The sequence below is a fragment of the Amphiprion ocellaris genome, chromosome 17 (genome assembly GCF_022539595.1).
Source record: "Amphiprion ocellaris isolate individual 3 ecotype Okinawa chromosome 17, ASM2253959v1, whole genome shotgun sequence".
NCBI classification, from domain to species: Eukaryota; Metazoa; Chordata; class Actinopteri; family Pomacentridae; genus Amphiprion; species Amphiprion ocellaris.
The window spans coordinates 31,979,527-31,997,122 of record NC_072782.1 but is presented as its reverse complement, the minus strand read 5'-3'; the positions used below and the strand labels follow the sequence as shown (position 1 = coordinate 31,997,122).

Sequence of the window (17,596 nt, the reverse complement as noted above, 5' to 3'; positions counted from 1 at the left end):
TGGGTATCTCCTGATGTGGTCTACGCATCAAAGGGTTAAAAAGGTTTAAATTTAAGCAGAAGAACCACCAGAATGCAGATAATTGGGTGTTCAGGTGAGGATCTCCTGGGGGAAGCTGCTCATCGTCTGAATGAAAAGCAGACGTTACCTGTGGAGGTGACAGCGGTGCATGCTGGGAGCTCTTCCCTCCACTGTTGGGTTGTGCAGCGGTGCACACTGGGAGCTCTTCCCTCCACTGTTGGGTTGTGCAGCGGTGCACGCTGGGAGCTCTTCCCTCCACTGTTGGGTTGTGCAGCGGTGCACGCTGGGAGCTCTTCCCTCCACTGTTGGGTTGTGCAGCGGTGCACGCTGGGAGCTCTTCCCTCCACTGTTGGGTTGTGCAGCGGTGCACGCTGGGAGCTCTTCCCTCCACTGTGGGGTTGTGCAGCGGTGCACGCTGGGAGCTCTTCCCTCCACTGTTGGGTTGTGCAGCGGTGCACGCTGGGAGCTCTTCCCTCCACTGTTGGGTTGTGCAGCGGTGCACGCTGGGAGCTCTTCCCTCCACTGTGGGGTTGTGCAGCGGTGCACGCTGGGAGCTCTTCCCTCCACTGTGGGGTTGTGCAGCGGTGCACGCTGGGAGCTCTTCCCTCCACTGTTGGGTTGTGCAGCGGTGCACGCTGGGAGCTCTTCCCTCCACTGTGGGGTTGTGCAGCGGTGCACGCTGGGAGCTCTTCCCTCCACTGTTGGGTTGTGCAGCGGTGCACGCTGGGAGCTCTTCCCTCCACTGTTGGGTTGTGCAGCGGTGCACGCTGGGAGCTCTTCCCTCCACTGTGGGGGTGTGCAGCGGTGCACGCTGGGAGCTCTTCCCTCCACTGTGGGGTTGTGCAGCGGTGCACACTGGGAGCTCTTCCCTCCACTGTGGGGTTGTGCAGCGGTGCACGCTGGGAGCTCTTCCCTCCACTGTGGGGTTGTGCAGCGGTGCACGCTGGGAGCTCTTCCCTCCACTGTTGGGTTGTGCAGCGGTGCACGCTGGGAGCTCTTCCCTCCACTGTTGGGTTGTGCAGCGGTGCACGCTGGGAGCTCTTCCCTCCACTGTGGGGTTGTGCAGCGGTGCACGCTGGGAGCTCTTCCCTCCACTGTGGGGGTGTGCAGCGGTGCATGCTGGGAGCTCTTGGGTCCAGGTGCTGTTAATGCGAGCGGTCAGGCTGCAGCCGGAGGAGCGTCGCTGCTCGGACAGCCGGACCGTGATGCTTCTCCGGAGGGGCAGCTTCAGACCAAACACGTCCTCCTGAATCCATCAGAGCTGTAGAGGTGACTTCACCTGAGGAGGGTCGAGGTCGCCACGGAAACCGAGAACTGAAACTAACCGCTGAATTTATTTTCTGTCTCCTTTAGGTCATTTTTGACTCATTTATTGTCTTTTTCAGGTCATTTTTTGAAATTTTTCATATCTATTTCGACATTAATCAATTTTGTGTCTCATTTTGGTCATTTGCTGTCTTTTTTTGGTCATTTAAATACAGTAAAATGTTGTCTAATTTTACAGACGTACAGTGTGAAGAAACAAGTTACTTTGTGTTGAGACAGATTTTTTATGTGGACATTATTTACAGTTTCAGCCTGTTTTTTAGGGTTAACTTGTAAATGAATATGTTTTTCCTGTGATTTTACTAGATATTATTTGAAATTTTAAAAATGCCTATAAAATAGCAGTTTTAAATCCTTAATATACATATTTTTCCTTCCAAATAATGTTAAATATCTGTTAAATAATTATATTTAGCTGATTTATAAACAGTAAAACAGGGAAAATCTGTAAAATGCCATTAAATGGTTGAAATAAATAACTAAAATTGTATTATTCATAGTGTTTTGACATCACAGAACACCAACAACTAAATTAATGCAGGTTGTGATTAAAAATGATCTTTAGGGTCATAACTAAGTGTTTGTACGTCAATAATACATATAAAGATTAATAATGGAGGAATCTGTTTCTGATTTACAGCTCAGTATCGCCACCTGCTGGACACAAGCATCACTGCAGCTGATCTTTAACCACAGAGATGGAAGTTTAGACGGTTTTATGACTTTAATGATTAAAATCAATCACCAATAATCAATAACTGAACCATTAATGGATAAAACAACTCGATATTCCCTGAATTCTCCTGTTAATATTATAAAATATAAACCCAAAATAAAGAGCTCCTCATAAAACTCAACAATAATTTAGAAACTGGTAAGAAGAACGTAGAACACTGGGGTGGATAGAATGGTAGAGGAGTCATCGTTTTCTTGGTGGCCTCCATCACTAGTCTCTTCCCATAAATGTTTATCCTTTGGTTCCTAATTTCTGGTTTTCCTTTCAGTCAGATTTTTAACCAATTTCATGTAAAAATCTGTATTATTTGTTAGCTCTCAGGAACTTCTTAGCTTCTCTTAGACACTCTGTTCTCTGAAACTTCCAGATCTCGTTCTGGAAACATCGTTCAGCTTCCTCCAGTACAAACTTTAATCTAAAGCGAAACAAAGACCAGCAGAAGTTCCTCTTCTGGCTTCGTTGTGTTTGCAGTTTATTGCACTAAAACACAAACACTTGTTCAAACACTTCACGTCGTGTTTTTGCATCCTGTTTATGTGAAGAAAAACTGAAAAACAAAGCAAAAAGAACAAATGTTCCCTTTGTTACACAAACTTAAATTTAAATCCTCAGACAGGATTTTTTCTCCTTTTAGGTAAAGAAAAGAGGTTAAAGTCACACTTTGTTTTGCTTTTTTAGCGCCAACCTGCATCCTTAAAACCACACAAGAACCTTTAAAGATGAGTTCAACATTTTGGGAACCATGAATGTGCTTTTAAACGACAGAGAGACAGAAGAACCGCATCAGTCCTTTATATGGTGTTTATACGGTAAATACGTGGTTTAGTCACTGCATGGTTGAAGAAAGATGGTCGAACCGAAGACCTGTGATGGTTTAGGATGGAATAACCCAATTCTACTCCAATAAAAAACTTCTTCACAGCAGCTAGCGGTCTGCTGAAATAAATCCAGTGTTCTGAAGCATTTCTGCTTCTGAAATGGGAAACAAAGCAGCTCAGATAGCGTTACTACAGGTAAGGAAATGGAAATGTGCTAACAAGCTAAAGATGCCAACTAAAAATCAACAGTCTTTCTCAAGAACCACAGAATCCACCTTCAAAGATGGAGCTTGAGTCAGGATTAGGGACGCAAATTTTGAAAACTTTCCTGAGCCAACACTAGGCTGCCTTATCAATCAATAATCAATGAATTGATGACAGGAAATGAAACGAGTGAACATCCCTGCATGTGCTAGCAAAGTTTAGTTTTTTCAGTTGGTAGCGATTAAGCATTACAGAAGTCTTTGTCATGGTGCCCCTTTCCAAGCTAAACTCCCACAATGCTCTCTGCTTCAACATGAAATGTAGTCTGAGCGACGCCTCCTCTGGTCTCTACAGGATTAAACAGGAAGAGGCTCCACCTGGTGGAACAACCAGGAACTACAGCTGTTCTACATTTACTGACATCACGACCTTCACATCTGCCTTATCAGTTAATATATTTTTAATTGGTTTAATTATTAAGGGTGATAAATTTATCAAGATCTGTAGTCAGAGTGTGAACATAGTTAGCCTAGTTTAGCCCTAGATTAGCATAGTTGGGTGAAAGATGTTAAGTTGGTGCTGTCTGAACAGAGACATGCACAACCTTCACATTTGCCTCATCGGTTTAATTATTAAGGGTGATTAATTGTTAACATCTGTAGTCAGAATGTGAGCATAGCTAGCCAAGCTTAGCTTAGCTTAGCATAGTTGGGTGAAAAAAGCTAACTTGGTGCTTTCTGAGCAGCAGTTTTTGGTTTTAAAGGGCGTTTCCTAACAACAGAAAAAAAAAACAGCTGGTTTTTCATCAGGAAAATATTTCCAACACATCTTCCCCCAAAAACCGAACCCAAAATGCTGAACCACCGATTTAAAAAGTCGTTTCACTGCAGCCCAAATTTAGGAAACGGAAGGAGAAAAGGTTGATCTGTAAAGAGTTTGCTGTCTCCATCAGTCAGACCTCCTCTGGTTTGTAATGAAAGGTTCTCTGTGAGGCTCGGCAGCTCCATTAATGTCAGTCTGCTGCAGCGTCTGGTCACTCGATGCCCTTCAGAGTGTGGTAGATGTGTTTGGGTAAGATCACGTATCCCTCGCCGAACGCCGGCGGCGGTTGGCGGCCCGTTGCCGGCGTCTCGCAGGCGACCTTCAGCCTCTTCAGCTGCCTCTCCTGCCGCCGACATTTCTGCTGCGTGGTCTTCAGCTTCTTCCTCAGCCGCTCCAGCTGCTCCTCCAGCTGCTCGATGCGTTTCTTCTGCTGCGCTGAGTCCTCCGCCGTGTAGTTGTGGTCGCAGGAAACCGCCGCCGTGTCGCCGCGGGCGTCGCTCAGGCTCCGGTCGGGCTCCTCCTCCACCACCGGGTCGGAGGTCAGAGGCAGAGGAAGAGGGAAGTGGATCTCCGAGGGGAAAGGACCCTCCAGAGACTCCGACTGAGAGACAGGAAACAAACAAGTTCATCTTCTGCTTCCTGAACCAACAGGAACCTAAGATGAAGCTAACCAGATCTAATGATCCCATTAACTCGGTCCGTCTGAGGGTTGTTCCATCTCATCTACTCAACCAGCTCTGATTTACTTTAAACTTTCTTATCATGAACTGTGAGTATTTTAGATGAAATCTGTGAGATTTTAGCCTCATATATCAAGCATTTTCCGAGCTACATGTAGATTTTCAAACTGCCCGTCGACCAACTTTCAGCAGGTTTTTTCTCACGTCGATGCTGTTGAAACAAGAATATCTCAGGAACTATTAAAGATTAAGAAAATGTATGTTTTCTTTCTTATATTTGGAGAACCATTTCAAACCTCTAGAACTCTACTTGGATCCGACTATCTACTAATATTTTAGTTTTTGTGCTACACCTTCTTATACCTGCTCAATCAGTTATGAAAGTTCAACTAAAATCACTTTCTTTTTCCATTTTTGTGACCAAATATTTCATATTAAAGTATTCTATGTGTTTAGTTTTGTATTACTGTGACCTGCAGCTGCATGTGGTTCAGAAAATATCACTAGTTGACTTCTAGATGATCAGTTTTTATGTTAATATGAGCTCAAAGATGGAACTTTTCAATTTGTTTTCCATATTTGAAGCACTTTTTGTTGAACCATCCATCCACCCCGACCTCCTCTCTACACATTTCTGGCTTTAATTTCATTTCTACTCCTCCATAATCAGAGATGATCTGATCTACTTGTCTGATATTCCAGATACTGAATCAATGACATGATGAGAAACAAGAGAGAAAATTTCAGGTTTTTATCTTTAATAGTTCCTCAGATATTGTTGAAGTAACCAGTAGACTTTGTAGGGTACGTATACTCGTGGTGGAGATTGTCCTGTTTAAAAACATCTAAAAACACACAAAAATACATGAAACACACTAGTTTCACCTCAGTGGAAGGTTTAAGATCTAGTATTTCCCAAAAGAAAGTCTAATAGTTCCTCAGATGTTGTTGTTCAGACAGATTTAATGTGAAAAAAACTGATGAAAATTGGTCGACAGGCAGATTTTAAAGATGTACATCTCAGAAAATGCTTGATAAATGAAGCTAAAATTACACAAATATCTTTATAAATACCTATAATTTTATGGTGCAAATAATTTTAGACAAATCAGAGATGGTTGATCAGAAAATTTGAGAATTTTTGATGCAAAAAACGGTAAAATTGATGCATTAAAAACGTTGCTTAAAGTCCAGTTTTGATCCATCATTCGATCTAACTTCCGTCTGGTCATGAACTCTACGCTGAAAGAACGAGATAAAATCTGAAATCAGAGACACAGATCCTTCAGTTTGTCGTCTTTTCCCTCATTTTGTGCCTTGTTTTTTGAATATTGAGTCCTGTTTTGGTCATTTTGTTCTTGTTTTGATCATTTTTGGACAAATTTTTCTCGTTTTCTGTCTTATTCTTCCTGTTTTGTCTCGTTTTGTGTCTCATTTTGGCAATAAATGGTGTCATGTTTCTCATTTTGTGTCTTGTTTTTGTTGTTCTGTGCCTTTTTTTCTCATTTGACCCATGTTTTTGCTGTTTATATCATGTTTTTGTTGTCTTGTTTTCTTTTGATCATTTTGTGTTTCATTCATCTTGTTTTCTGTCTTATTTTGATTGTTTTTGGATGAGTTTTTCTTGTTTTCTGTCTTATTTTTCCCATTTTGTCTTGTTTTGTGTGTCATTTTGTCAATAAATGGTGTCATTTTTCTCGTTTTATGTCTCCTTTTTCCTTTTGTGTCTCATTTTTCTTGTTATCTGTCTCATTTTGATCATTTTTGAGCAAGTCTTTCTCATTTTTTGCCTTGTTTTTCCTGTTGTGTCTTGTTTTGTGTCTTCTTTTTTCACATATATCGTCATAAATATCCGTATTTCATGCTATAAAAATTTCAGGCAAATCAGAGATGGTTGAGGGGAAAATCTGAGGATTTTTGATGCAAGAAACTGTCAAAGTGATGCAATAAAAATGTTGTTTAAAGTAGAAGTAGAAGGAAGTAGTACGTATACTTGTGAAACTGCTGACTGTGGGTTAACAGGCAGTTTTTATTTAATTCATATTTATTATCTCAGAAAGTATTTGATAGATGAAGCTAAAACTTCACAGGTACCATTTTAAATATCTATATTTTATAATAAAAGTTTCAATCAAATCAGAGAAAGAAGGCCGTTGATGCTTTGAGACTAAAAGACCCACAATGGAAATATGTGGACAGATATGAGTCATGACTTTAGTGGGACGTGTTGTTTTTTTAATTCCATTTTACCCTGATAAAAACAGAAAATAAAAAGAATGTTTTTTGTTGACTCAAACCAGAATGTTCCCTTTTATCTGGAGAATCTAATTTATAAAGCAGGACATGTCTGTAGCACTAAAACGGTTCATTTATGCTTCGCTGTGATCTGGATCTAACACTTTACCGTCCTGTATTTTTATTAACTGATCATTTGTGTATGTGCAGCCTCAGTTTACTCAGTTTTCCTGGGATCTTCTTCACCTTGATGCCGAGGTTGAAGGTGAACAGCGACGGCACTGCGTTCTCCTTCAGGACTCGGTTGTTGCATTCCCTCTTGAAGCAGTCTTTGGTGAAGTGTTGCGAGCAGATGTTGCTGTACTTTGTAGGTTTGAAGTTGTTCCTCCTCATCGCCGAAACCCATTTACCACAAACATCTGGACGCGCCAGAGGAAACCTGCAACAGCAATCAACAAATACAGCAATAAATGTAGGAGTTTCTACTTCTGTACGACTCTTATCACCGGGCTTGTTGTCTAGAAGTCACTTCGGTTATTTATGAAGCAAGTTTTAGGTCAGAAATTCTGTTGAACCATCTCTGGTTTGCCTGAAAAACTTATAGCATAAAATCTGGATATTTATGAAGATATATGTGAAATTTTAGCTTCATATGTCAAATATTTTTTGAATTTTGACCAGGCAAAACATGAAAAACAAGGAAGAAAATGATAAAAACTTGTCCAAAGATGGTCAAAAAGACACAGAAAACAAGAAAAATGAGACATAGAAGGAAAAAGAAGACAAAAATGAGAAAAAATACACTATTTATTGCCAAAATGAGACACAAAACAGGAAAAATAAGGCATAAAACAAGAAAAAAATGTCCAAAAATGATCAAAATGAGACAAAACAAGAACAAAATGATCAAAACAGGACACAATATTCAAAAAACAAGGCACAAAATGAGGAAAAGAAGACAAACTGAAGGATCTGTGTCTCTGATTTCAGGTTATATCTCGTTCTTTCAGTCTCTACTCAGAAATGAAGGTTAGATCGACTTATAAATGGAGAACTTTGCCTCCTGACTCACATATATCTGATACAATGTCCAACAAAGACAAGAAAAATGAGGCAAAACAGGACAAACAAGACAAAAAAACGAGAAAAACTTGTCCAAAAATGATCAAAAAGAGACAGAAAATGAGAAAAATGACACCATTTATTGTCAAAATAAGACACAAAACAAGACAAAACAGGAAATATAAGGCATAAAACAAGACAAACGTAACCAAAAATGATCAAAATGAGACACAAAATGACCAAAACAGGACACAATATTCAAAAAACAAGGCACAAAATGAGGAAAAAGCAGACAAACTGAAGGATCGCTCTCTGATTTCAGGTTTTATCTCGTTCTTTCAGTCTCTACTCAGAGTTCATGACCAGATGGAAGTTAGATCGACTGATGGATCAAAACTGGACTTTAAGCAACGTTTTTATGCATCACTTTTACCATTTTTCGCAACAAAAATCCTCAAATTTTAAGCTCAACTATCTCTGATTTGCCTGGAATTTTTAGAGCATGAAATACTGATATTTATGAAGATATTTGTGTATTTTTTGTCTTCATTTATCCAACACTTCCCAAGATAAATCTGTTTAAAAATCACCCATCAACCAGCTTTCAGTAGGTTTTTTCTCACATTTTAATCTGAGTCTGTTTGAACAACAATATCTGAGGAACTATTAAAGATAAAAACCTGAAATTTTCTCTGTTATTTCTCATCATGTCATTGATTCAGAATCTGGAATATTGGACAAGTAGATCAATAACTTCTGATTTTTGAGTTAAAATATGGGGAAAAAATTGGACGTCGGCATGAAAAGTTCTATCTTTTACCTCAAATTAACAAAAAATTGATAATCCAGAAGTCAACTACTGATATTTTCTGAACCACATGTAGCTGCAGGTCACAATAATACAAAACTAAATATGGACAATACTTTAATATAAAATACTGGGTCACAAAAATGAAAATAAAGTTATTTTTATTGGACTTTAACAACAGATTGAGCAGGTTTGAACGACTTGAAAACTCCAGATCTCTGTTCTACTTGGCTCAAACCAGCTCACACTTTAGTTCTTCATGGTTCAACTCGTCAAACCTGCTCAATCACTTATCAAAGTTCAATAAAATGAGGGCGAGGCACTTTTATTTGTTCAGGACGTTTCACACACTGGACAGAAAGAGGGCAAAAGTGCTTCACATCATAAAAAAACATACTAAAGGACACAGATTTAAAATGTTAATTAAACTGAATTATTTACAATAACTAGAAAACTAACTTTGTTTTCATTTTTCTGACCAAATATTTTATATTTAAAGTATTCTACATGTTTAGTTTGTATTATTGTGACCTGCAGCTACATGTGGTTCAGAAAATATCACTAGTGGACGGTTCATAAGAGCTCATAGATGGGAGATTATTTGTTCTATTTGTCTAATATTACAGATTCAGAATCAATGACAAGATCAAGAATAACAGAAGATCTGAGGATTTTTCTTGACCAGATGAGTGAGTTTGAGGCTGTCAGCTGATCTGATCTCAGTTCAGTCTGCAGGAAACTGAACCCAAACAGCTGATTCATGAAACTGTCAGATAAAACTTTAACAGACTCTCTCTAACTTCTGCTGTCAGTCGACTGAAGTGGGGTTCAGCTGCTCTCACATGGCCACATTTACAGGCTCTCCACATGTTTACTCCAGACTCCAAGCTAGCATTAGCCCGAGAAGTGAGCCGGACCCGAACTCCATTCAAAATAACGGGAATTTACGGTTTGCGTGCTTATAGACAACTAAAACACGTTGGAGAATACAATTTTAAGGGCTTGTGTACATATTTATTACCTTCTTGTAAACTCGGCGTGTAAAAATATGCGACACGATGGTTAGGTTAAGTTTTAATGACATCTAAACTTGGGAGTTTGGGAACAGACGCCGTAGCTGCCGCGTTGGTGAACTTGTTACTCTATAGAGAGAGAACTGCGCGACAGGCGGGTGAACTTGATAAAATACTTTAAATTTATCCAAAAAAAATCGATGTTTGGTGATTTAACCGTAGTCCGATTTTATCAATGATATCTCCTGACACTAAAAACGTCTGGTGTGAAATTCTAAACCTAATACCCGGTTGATGGGAACCAGTTGATCTTTAAAATAGCGGGTTAGTGAACGGAGTCTGGTGCCGATTCTTCAGCAGTACGACACACTGTTAACTAAAATGTCTGGACGGCTAATGCTAACTAGCTCCCGCACACACTTTAATTAAACTTACTTGTGGAAGGAGATGTCTTTGTCTTTGTGGTAGCGGTTCTTGCAGCCGTACGCCGAGCACGTCTGGACCATGCTTGCTGCCCGGACGACACTCACCGACACCCGGACTGCTGCTCCTCGGAGCTCCGCTGGTTCTCCTCCGCTCGGGCTTCACTGCCACTAACAATGATGGCGGCGGAGACTGCGTCACCTGACCGGCGTTCTTCAATCTGATTGGCTGAAAACACTTTTAAGGGCAAGTGGGAATTTGACTTTACTTCACTTACTTTTGGACATCCAAGGCATTAAATTGGCTTTTTATATGAAATTGAAAATAAAATTTAAAAAATCTAATATGACTAGCATGTCATAGAATTTAAAAGTTAGGTTATTTTTGTCCCCTTCATTGTGTTTTGATCTCAAATTTGAAGAACCAACTTTGCAAAAACATTAAATTCACAAAATTTGCATCAAAATTAGATTTTTTTTTTGTAGTAAAAATACTAAGCAGAAAATAATTTCTACAGATATCACTGATTTAAATAGAAACACACCCACCAAAAAGAATACCTTCTAATGTATTTTTTAAAAATTAAATTATTTTTAAAAAATTAAGTCATAGGTGTCTTGGTGGCCTTCCTCACTAGTCTCTTTCTTGTATCTCCTTCAGGGGAGTCACAGGAGTCTTGGTGGCCAACCAGATGTTTGGCATCCATTTGTTAGCTCTCAGTTTTCACATTAAAGTAAAGCAGACGATGTAAATATCATGGAAATGTAATTTTCTGCTCCCAAACGTATCAAATGACAATTTTCAACACAATCTGTTGATCAAAAAAAGAGCCTTTATTAGTAAAAGAGTTGTTTTCAACACGGTGGTTTGGTCTGAAGAGCATTATACAGCAACAAAAGACCAGAAATACACTGAAAACAGGTTAATACACAGCACTGATGCAACTATGAGGTGTGTGTATCATCTCTAGACTGCTGAGAAAACAAAGAGAGAGAAAAATAAAAAGGCCACGAGGCTCCGAAACACTCTGTGGGTTCAGCTTCAGCAGCTTCACTCTGAAGACTGGACGTTAAAACATTCATTCATCGTCGTCAAAGCTCAAAAAACGAACAGACGGGCTCAATTCATGACTTCCATCTGGTCATTGTGTCCATTAAACATCACAGAGATTAAAGAAAGGAACGCTTTAGTTTACATGATTGTACACAAACCGACGTTAGAGAGCAAGAAATAAATAGAAAAGTAGAAAAAAGCTTTTGTCCAAATGAGTTTTATCTACAGGAGTCGCTGTTTTTATTCTCGAGTCACATTCATGGACAACCAGGTGGAATTAAGAGGAAACTGACGGAGAAATGATAGTTTTTGTTTTAAAGTCTGAGCCGTTCTTCTAGAAACACGTCACTGTTGTTTCTCTAAACTGTACATGAAGATTTTTACAGGTTTTAACAGCCTTTAATGAGCCAAACTGATCAGCTCAGGTGTCCCAACGACATATATTCAGCTTATAATGACATGAGGGAACGATAGTCAAGAAAAAACTGCAACTAGAGAGACAGAAAGTACCTCAATATTGTGAACTAACGATGAATGGATGAATCGTCTAAGCACGATACGATGTATTCATCGATTCATCATTAGTTGCAGCCCTACAAGCAAATGTCCCTAACAAATGTCCCAAACGATGAATGGATGAATCGTCTAAGCGTGATACGTCGTATCGTGCTTAGACGATTCATCCATTCATCATTAGCTGAAGCCCTACTTGCTTGTGCCAAATTAAAAGCCTCCGTACGACAAAATACTTGCGAATAACTTCAGACTTCGAGTCGATTTGACGCTGATGCATCGAATATAAATCGTCGGAGAAGAGCCCGATTCAAACTAAAGGGTAAATAAAAGAGCAGAAAAGTGCAACAGAAGCTTTTATACTGAAGGTCTCTAAATACTGCAGGAGCCTCAATCCAGACCTTTAGAGTTTCTTTTCAACGATCAGGAATCCAACTAGAAGCTCAGATACTGAAGTCCGGATATGCGCCGAGTCGATGTTTCAACCAGAAGAGTTTCAGTTTCTCGGCTCCACGAAACACAGAATCCAGTTTCCTACATGGACGACGGCGAGCTGCTCCGGTTTTAGCGCCACCTGCTGATCTACTGACGTGTTCGAGGTCATTTATTTGATCCATGACATCCATGAAGACCTTCACAACGTCTGAATAGTGTTCAAAAATAACATAAAACCAACATCGCAAATGTTTGACATCTAGCTAGCTTTAAGGCTCATACTACTCAAATAGTTCCACCTTAAAACTCGAAAAAAGACTCAGGTGGTATCTTCAGATCCCAGTTCCACACATCAGTTTCGATTCTTTAAGGTTCAGGAGATGAAATCCTGCTTTTGCATTAATGAATGAGTAACGACATAGTAAACTCTACTACAGTGTAACAGTCTCACGAGTGTACGTACTACTTTCTTCTGACTGTACTTACATACTTTTACTCTAACAGTTTTGTTGTGTCAAAAATCCTCAAATTTACTGTTCAACTATCTCTGATTTACCTGAAATTATTTGTAGCATAAAATCTGGATATTTATGAAGATATTTGTGAAATTTTAGCTTTATATATTTAATTTTTTTTTTTTTTTAAAAACTGCTCATCGACCCACTACCAGCAGGTTTTTCCTCACATTTAAATCTGAGTCTGTTTGAACAACAATATCTGAAGAACTCTTAAAGATAAAAACCTGAAATTTTCTGTTATTTCTCATCATGCCATTAATTCAGAATCTATAATATCAGACAAGTAGTAGTTAAACAGGACAATCTACCCGACGAGTATACGTACCCTACAAAGTCTACTGGATACTGCAACAGTCTGTAATGAGACTCAAATTTCAGTGAAAGAAAATCTAACTACAAAACAAAAAAAAATTCAAAAATATCTTTATATATATCTATATTTTATCATAGAAATCAGACAAATCAGAGATCAAATTATGTCTTACCCGACCTAAATGATGTGCAGTTTCCAAAATTACTCAAAAAGTGTCCAAAATGAGGCTAAATTAGTCATTAAAATGGCACAAAATTTACCTTAAATTACTCAAAACCTGTCCATTAGGAAGTTGTCTAAAATGACATGAAACCTGCTGTTTCATATTTTAACTCAACCATAATCAGAGATTATTTGATCTACTTGTCCAACATTACAGATGGTTAAAGTCCAGTGTTTTGTTGACCCGTCCATCCACCCCAACCTCCTCCCTACACATTTCTGGCTTTAATTTCTTCTCCTCCATAATCAGAGATTATTTGATCTACTTGTCCAATATTACAGATTCTGAATCGATGACATGATGAGAAATAAGAGACAAAATTTCTGGTTTTTATCTTTAATAATTTCTCAGATATTGTTGATCAAATATACTCAGATTTAATGCGAGAAAAAACCTGATGAAAGTTGGTCGATGGTAAACGAACAGGAGGAAAATATGTTTAGAAATTCATGAGCAGAACCTAAATTAAACTTTCTAAATGATTCTTTTAGAGTCTGGGTCACTAGCCTAAAAAAACACAACACAAAACAAAAAAATAAAGTCAATGAAAGTGCTGTGGTTATCTTTGCTCTACATGTACACTACTGTTCAAAAGTTTGGGGTCATCCAGACAAGTTCATGTTTTCCATGAAAACTCCCACTTTCATTCATTCATTTACCACATTAACAATGTCTAGACTGTGTTTCTGATTCATTTAATGTTATCTTCACTGAAAAAAACTGCTTTTCTTTCAAAAATAAGGACATTTTTAAGTGGCCCCAAACTTTTGATAGTTTGGTAGTGGAGCTCTGTTAAGTTTAGTGTTGGTAGTGCACAGTTTTAGCTGACAGATGACTGAAATCTGGGGTTTGTAAATCAACATGTCAGCAGATCAGCAGGACTGAACACTAATAAACCAGAGATCCATAGGTCAGTTTAAAGAGGAACGTCCTCTTTATGTTTCTGCTGCAGCAGCAAGAAAAAACTAAGAAAACCTCCAACATTTTTAAGTGTTTTCCACTTTAAGTGCTGCAGGAGAGAAAACTGTACAAAGCTGCGAGTCTTTAAGACGAAGCTTTTAGTTCTTCTCCTCTTCCTCATCTTTCTCCTCCTCTTTACCTCCTGAAGCCTCCTTTTTGTCGCCGTCTTCTTCTTCTCCTTTGTTTCTGTCTTCATCGCCGCCGGCCTCATCCTCGGCTTCTTTAGACTCTTCCCTGTCTCCGCCGCCCTGAAAACACAAACAAGTTCTAGAATCTTAATGGAAGACAGTTTTAGTTTTTAGTCACAGAAACAGTAAAATAAACATATTGTGACTTTAGTTGATGGATGAGACACTCAAACTTAGTTTAGTTTGTTGCTTCCGGTTGTTTAGGATTATTTCCTCTGAGTTTATTAACCCTCCTGTTGTTTTCATTTACGGGCACCAAAAAATATTGTTTCCTTGTCTGAAAAAAAAATCCAAAAAAATCAGCAAAAAAATTCCCCAAATTTCTGAAAATTTGCAAAATCTTCAGGAAGAAAATTCCAATAATTCCTTACAAGTTTCCCTGAAAAGTTTTATTTAAAAAAAAATCTCCCACATTTGGCAAGAAAATTCTTGTAAATATTTTCAAAAAATGAAAATATCTAAAGTGATTCTATTTATATCATTAAAACTTCAAATATTTTCTTTAAGAACATTCACATAAAAATCTACCAAAATCCAGTGAAATTCGCTGGATTTTGGTTGATTTTTTTGTGAATGTTCTTAAGAAACATTTTTAACATTTCTTTTTTTCCACCAAAAAATGTTCAAAGATTTCCCAAAAATGTTGAAAATGTGGACATCAGAAGTTTCACTGTAAAAATAGATTTTATTTCCACATTTTAAAACTTTAAAACGGGTTAATTTTGACCCGCAGGACGACACGAGGGTTAAACATCTGCAGCACCAGACAGTGGCAGGATGGACAGAATTTCCAATATTTAACTCATAAATAAACTCTGGATGTGTATTTTAATGTATTTCTAACACTGCCCTGAGTTTACGATGACCATAAGTGAACTTTTTCCGTCAGATAAACCGAAGGATCCCTTCTCTTGAACTGTTTTCAATAGGAGCCACTCTAATTGCCAAAACAGTACCAATTTTTATTCATGCAAAATGATCTGACTGTGATAGTTTTAGCAGTTAATGAGCATCACAGAAACAGCAAAGAACGCAGTTTGTGATTTAAGTTGACAGAAAACTTCAAAGTCTGAACAGGAATTGAAGCTTAGTTTGTTGCTTCTGGTTGTTTAGGATTATTTCCTCTGAGTTTATTAAACATCTGCAGCACCAGACAGCAGCATGATGGACAGAATTTCCACTATTAATTCCATAAATAAATCCTCTAAGTGTATTTTAATGTATTTCTACCAATGTCCTAAGTTTATGATGACTATAAGTGAACTTTTTCCATCAGATAAACCAAAGAATCACTTCTCTTGGACTATTTTCACTCAAATTGCCAAAAATTGCCAGTTTTAATCTATGAAAAATTAGCAGACTACCAACTAATTAGCTGCTTATTAGCATCAGAGAAACCGTAAAAAACACAATTTGTGATTTAAGTTGACAGAAAACTTCAAACTGTTAACAGGAGCTGAACTTTGTCGCCTCCAGCTGTTTAGGATTATTTCCTCTGAGTTTATTAAATACAGCAACAAGATGAAGACATCAACATTTTACTGTACAAATCTGATCAATTTAACACAATATAAACATTTTTTCTGTCTTTCCATTAGACACATTTTTTAGGAAATCTGCAGCAGCGACATTTAACTACCAAAATATGGCAGCAGGTCGTCGAGAAACAATAAAAACACATTTTAATGCACCTTAAGCTGCTGTAGTTTGATCAATTATAACCACACATGGAGCCAATATTTAATATTTAAATCATAAATTCTGCACGTGTCTCAAATGTATGAACATTACTAACAATTTTAGGTTTATGATGCCTATAAAAGTTTAATGATAATGTATTTAATACTCTTTAAAAGGGGGTGTGTCGTTTGTATTAATGATAAATTGTTGCTTTCTAATGTTTTGCATGTTGTAGTGTTTTATAAAGCACTTTGTATGTCTACTTTTGGGAGTTGCAGAAGAAATAAAGCTAATTATTGTCATTATAAGTGAACTTTTCCCCCAAATTGCCACTTTTAATCCATAAACATCATATAATTTGCATAATAAAGTGTAAAATAAGGATTTAAACTATATCAGTCTGAGGTTTTTAACTGTTAACTGGTCTATATTCAGTCACAGCTTGATCTATTTACAGAAACCCAGCTGTGTTTTGGTGTTTTTGGCCCCCCAGGAGGCCCCTCATCCAGCGGCCCTGCCGCAGAGCTCTACCTGCTTCAGGCGGCTCCTCCTCCGGTTGGGGACCCGGGCCTTCATCCTCCGGGACAGCGCCAGCAGCTTGTTGTGTCTCTGTCTCCTCTTCGCCTTCTCGGCCTCCTCCCTCCGCTTCTCCTCCTGGTCCGAGTCCGACTCGTCCTGCCGCTGCAGCCGGCTCCTCTTCCGGGGCTGCACCGACCTCTTGGGCTGGCTCCGGTCCTCCTCCTCTTCCTCCTCCTCCTCCTCGTCCTCCTCTCCGCCGCTGGACGACGACGAGCTGTCATCGCCGCCCAGGAACGAGCGCTTCCTGCGGGTCACGGAGCGGCTGTCGTCGCTGGAGGTGGCCCCGGACTCGCTGCGGTCCCGGCCCTCCTGCTCGCTGTCCTCCTCCGGGGAGCTCTGGAAGTCGGACTGGGACCCGGAGGACGAGGAGGAGGAGAAAGAGCCCTCGTCACTGTCGTCCAGGATGGAAGCGGGCAGGCCGATCTGCCGCTTCTTCGACGCGGCCACTTTGGTCTTCCGCATCGAGGCGAACATCTTCCGCTTGTAGAGGCTCTCCATGGCGGCCCGCGGTACCGGAGCCCAGTGACATGAACCGGAGAGCCGAACCGGAGGAGGCTCGGTGTCGACGAGCTAACGGAGCAGCAGCTAGCTTCCCCTCCTACAGCGACAGCAGCTTGTATCTGCGGTCACAGACTAACATGGCGCCCGGATTCAGCTCCGCAAAGAATTATTCTCCTCCAGGCGACAGCAGCGGGCCGCCTCTGTTCGTTAACCTGAGAACTGAGCGCTGAATTCGCACACTTATCTGGTTTCCAGCCGCTGGAGCTCCGCTGTATTATTGTTGTGGCTGCTGCGTCTTTTTCACTGGCAGAATTAACGGCTCACAGTGTTGCAGCGCCTCCTGTGGCGGAGAGGCGGTACTGCAGCAGCAGAGGTCAAAACTGATAAAACACTAAAAATATGTTTGTATTTATTACTGATATAAGTAATAAAAATAAAACTGGGCAAACGTAATATGATATCTATTTAATAAAACTTACAAAAAA

The 17,596-nt window shown here is 39.4% G+C and overlaps 2 protein-coding genes across 2 annotated transcripts; both read right to left on the bottom strand.

Annotated features, from left to right (window-relative positions):
• Positions 1-2,538: 2,538 nt before the first annotated feature.
• thap1 (THAP domain containing, apoptosis associated protein 1) lies at positions 2,539-10,320 on the bottom strand. The gene is made up of 3 exons (XM_023263997.3): positions 10,161-10,320; positions 7,089-7,281; positions 2,539-4,528 (listed from the first exon to the last, which is right to left on the bottom strand). Exons 1-3 carry the CDS (start codon positions 10,229-10,231, stop codon positions 4,139-4,141), a joined length of 654 nt encoding a protein of 217 aa, XP_023119765.1. The 5' UTR covers positions 10,232-10,320; the 3' UTR covers positions 2,539-4,138.
• Positions 10,321-10,960: 640 nt separating this feature from the next.
• Positions 10,961-17,426, bottom strand: ccdc82 (coiled-coil domain containing 82). Its single transcript, XM_023263998.3, has 2 exons — positions 16,563-17,426; positions 10,961-14,411 (listed from the first exon to the last, which is right to left on the bottom strand). Exons 1-2 carry the CDS (start codon positions 17,106-17,108, stop codon positions 14,262-14,264), a joined length of 696 nt encoding a protein of 231 aa, XP_023119766.1. The 5' UTR covers positions 17,109-17,426; the 3' UTR covers positions 10,961-14,261.
• Positions 17,427-17,596: the final 170 nt, after the last annotated feature.

Coding starts and splice junctions, on each gene's coding strand:
- thap1 (XM_023263997.3), bottom strand. CDS start 10,231: ATGGTCCAGACGTGCTCGGCGTACGGCTGCAAGAACCGCTACCACAAA. Junction 7,282..10,160: donor AAAGACATCTCCTTCCACAA/GTAAGTTTAATT, acceptor TTGCTGTTGCAG/GTTTCCTCTGGCGCGTCCAG. Junction 4,529..7,088: donor CCTTCAACCTCGGCATCAAG/GTGAAGAAGATC, acceptor CCTGTCTCTCAG/TCGGAGTCTCTGGAGGGTCC.
- ccdc82 (XM_023263998.3), bottom strand. CDS start 17,108: ATGGAGAGCCTCTACAAGCGGAAGATGTTCGCCTCGATGCGGAAGACC. Junction 14,412..16,562: donor GGAGGAGCCGCCTGAAGCAG/GTAGAGCTCTGC, acceptor TTGTGTTTTCAG/GGCGGCGGAGACAGGGAAGA.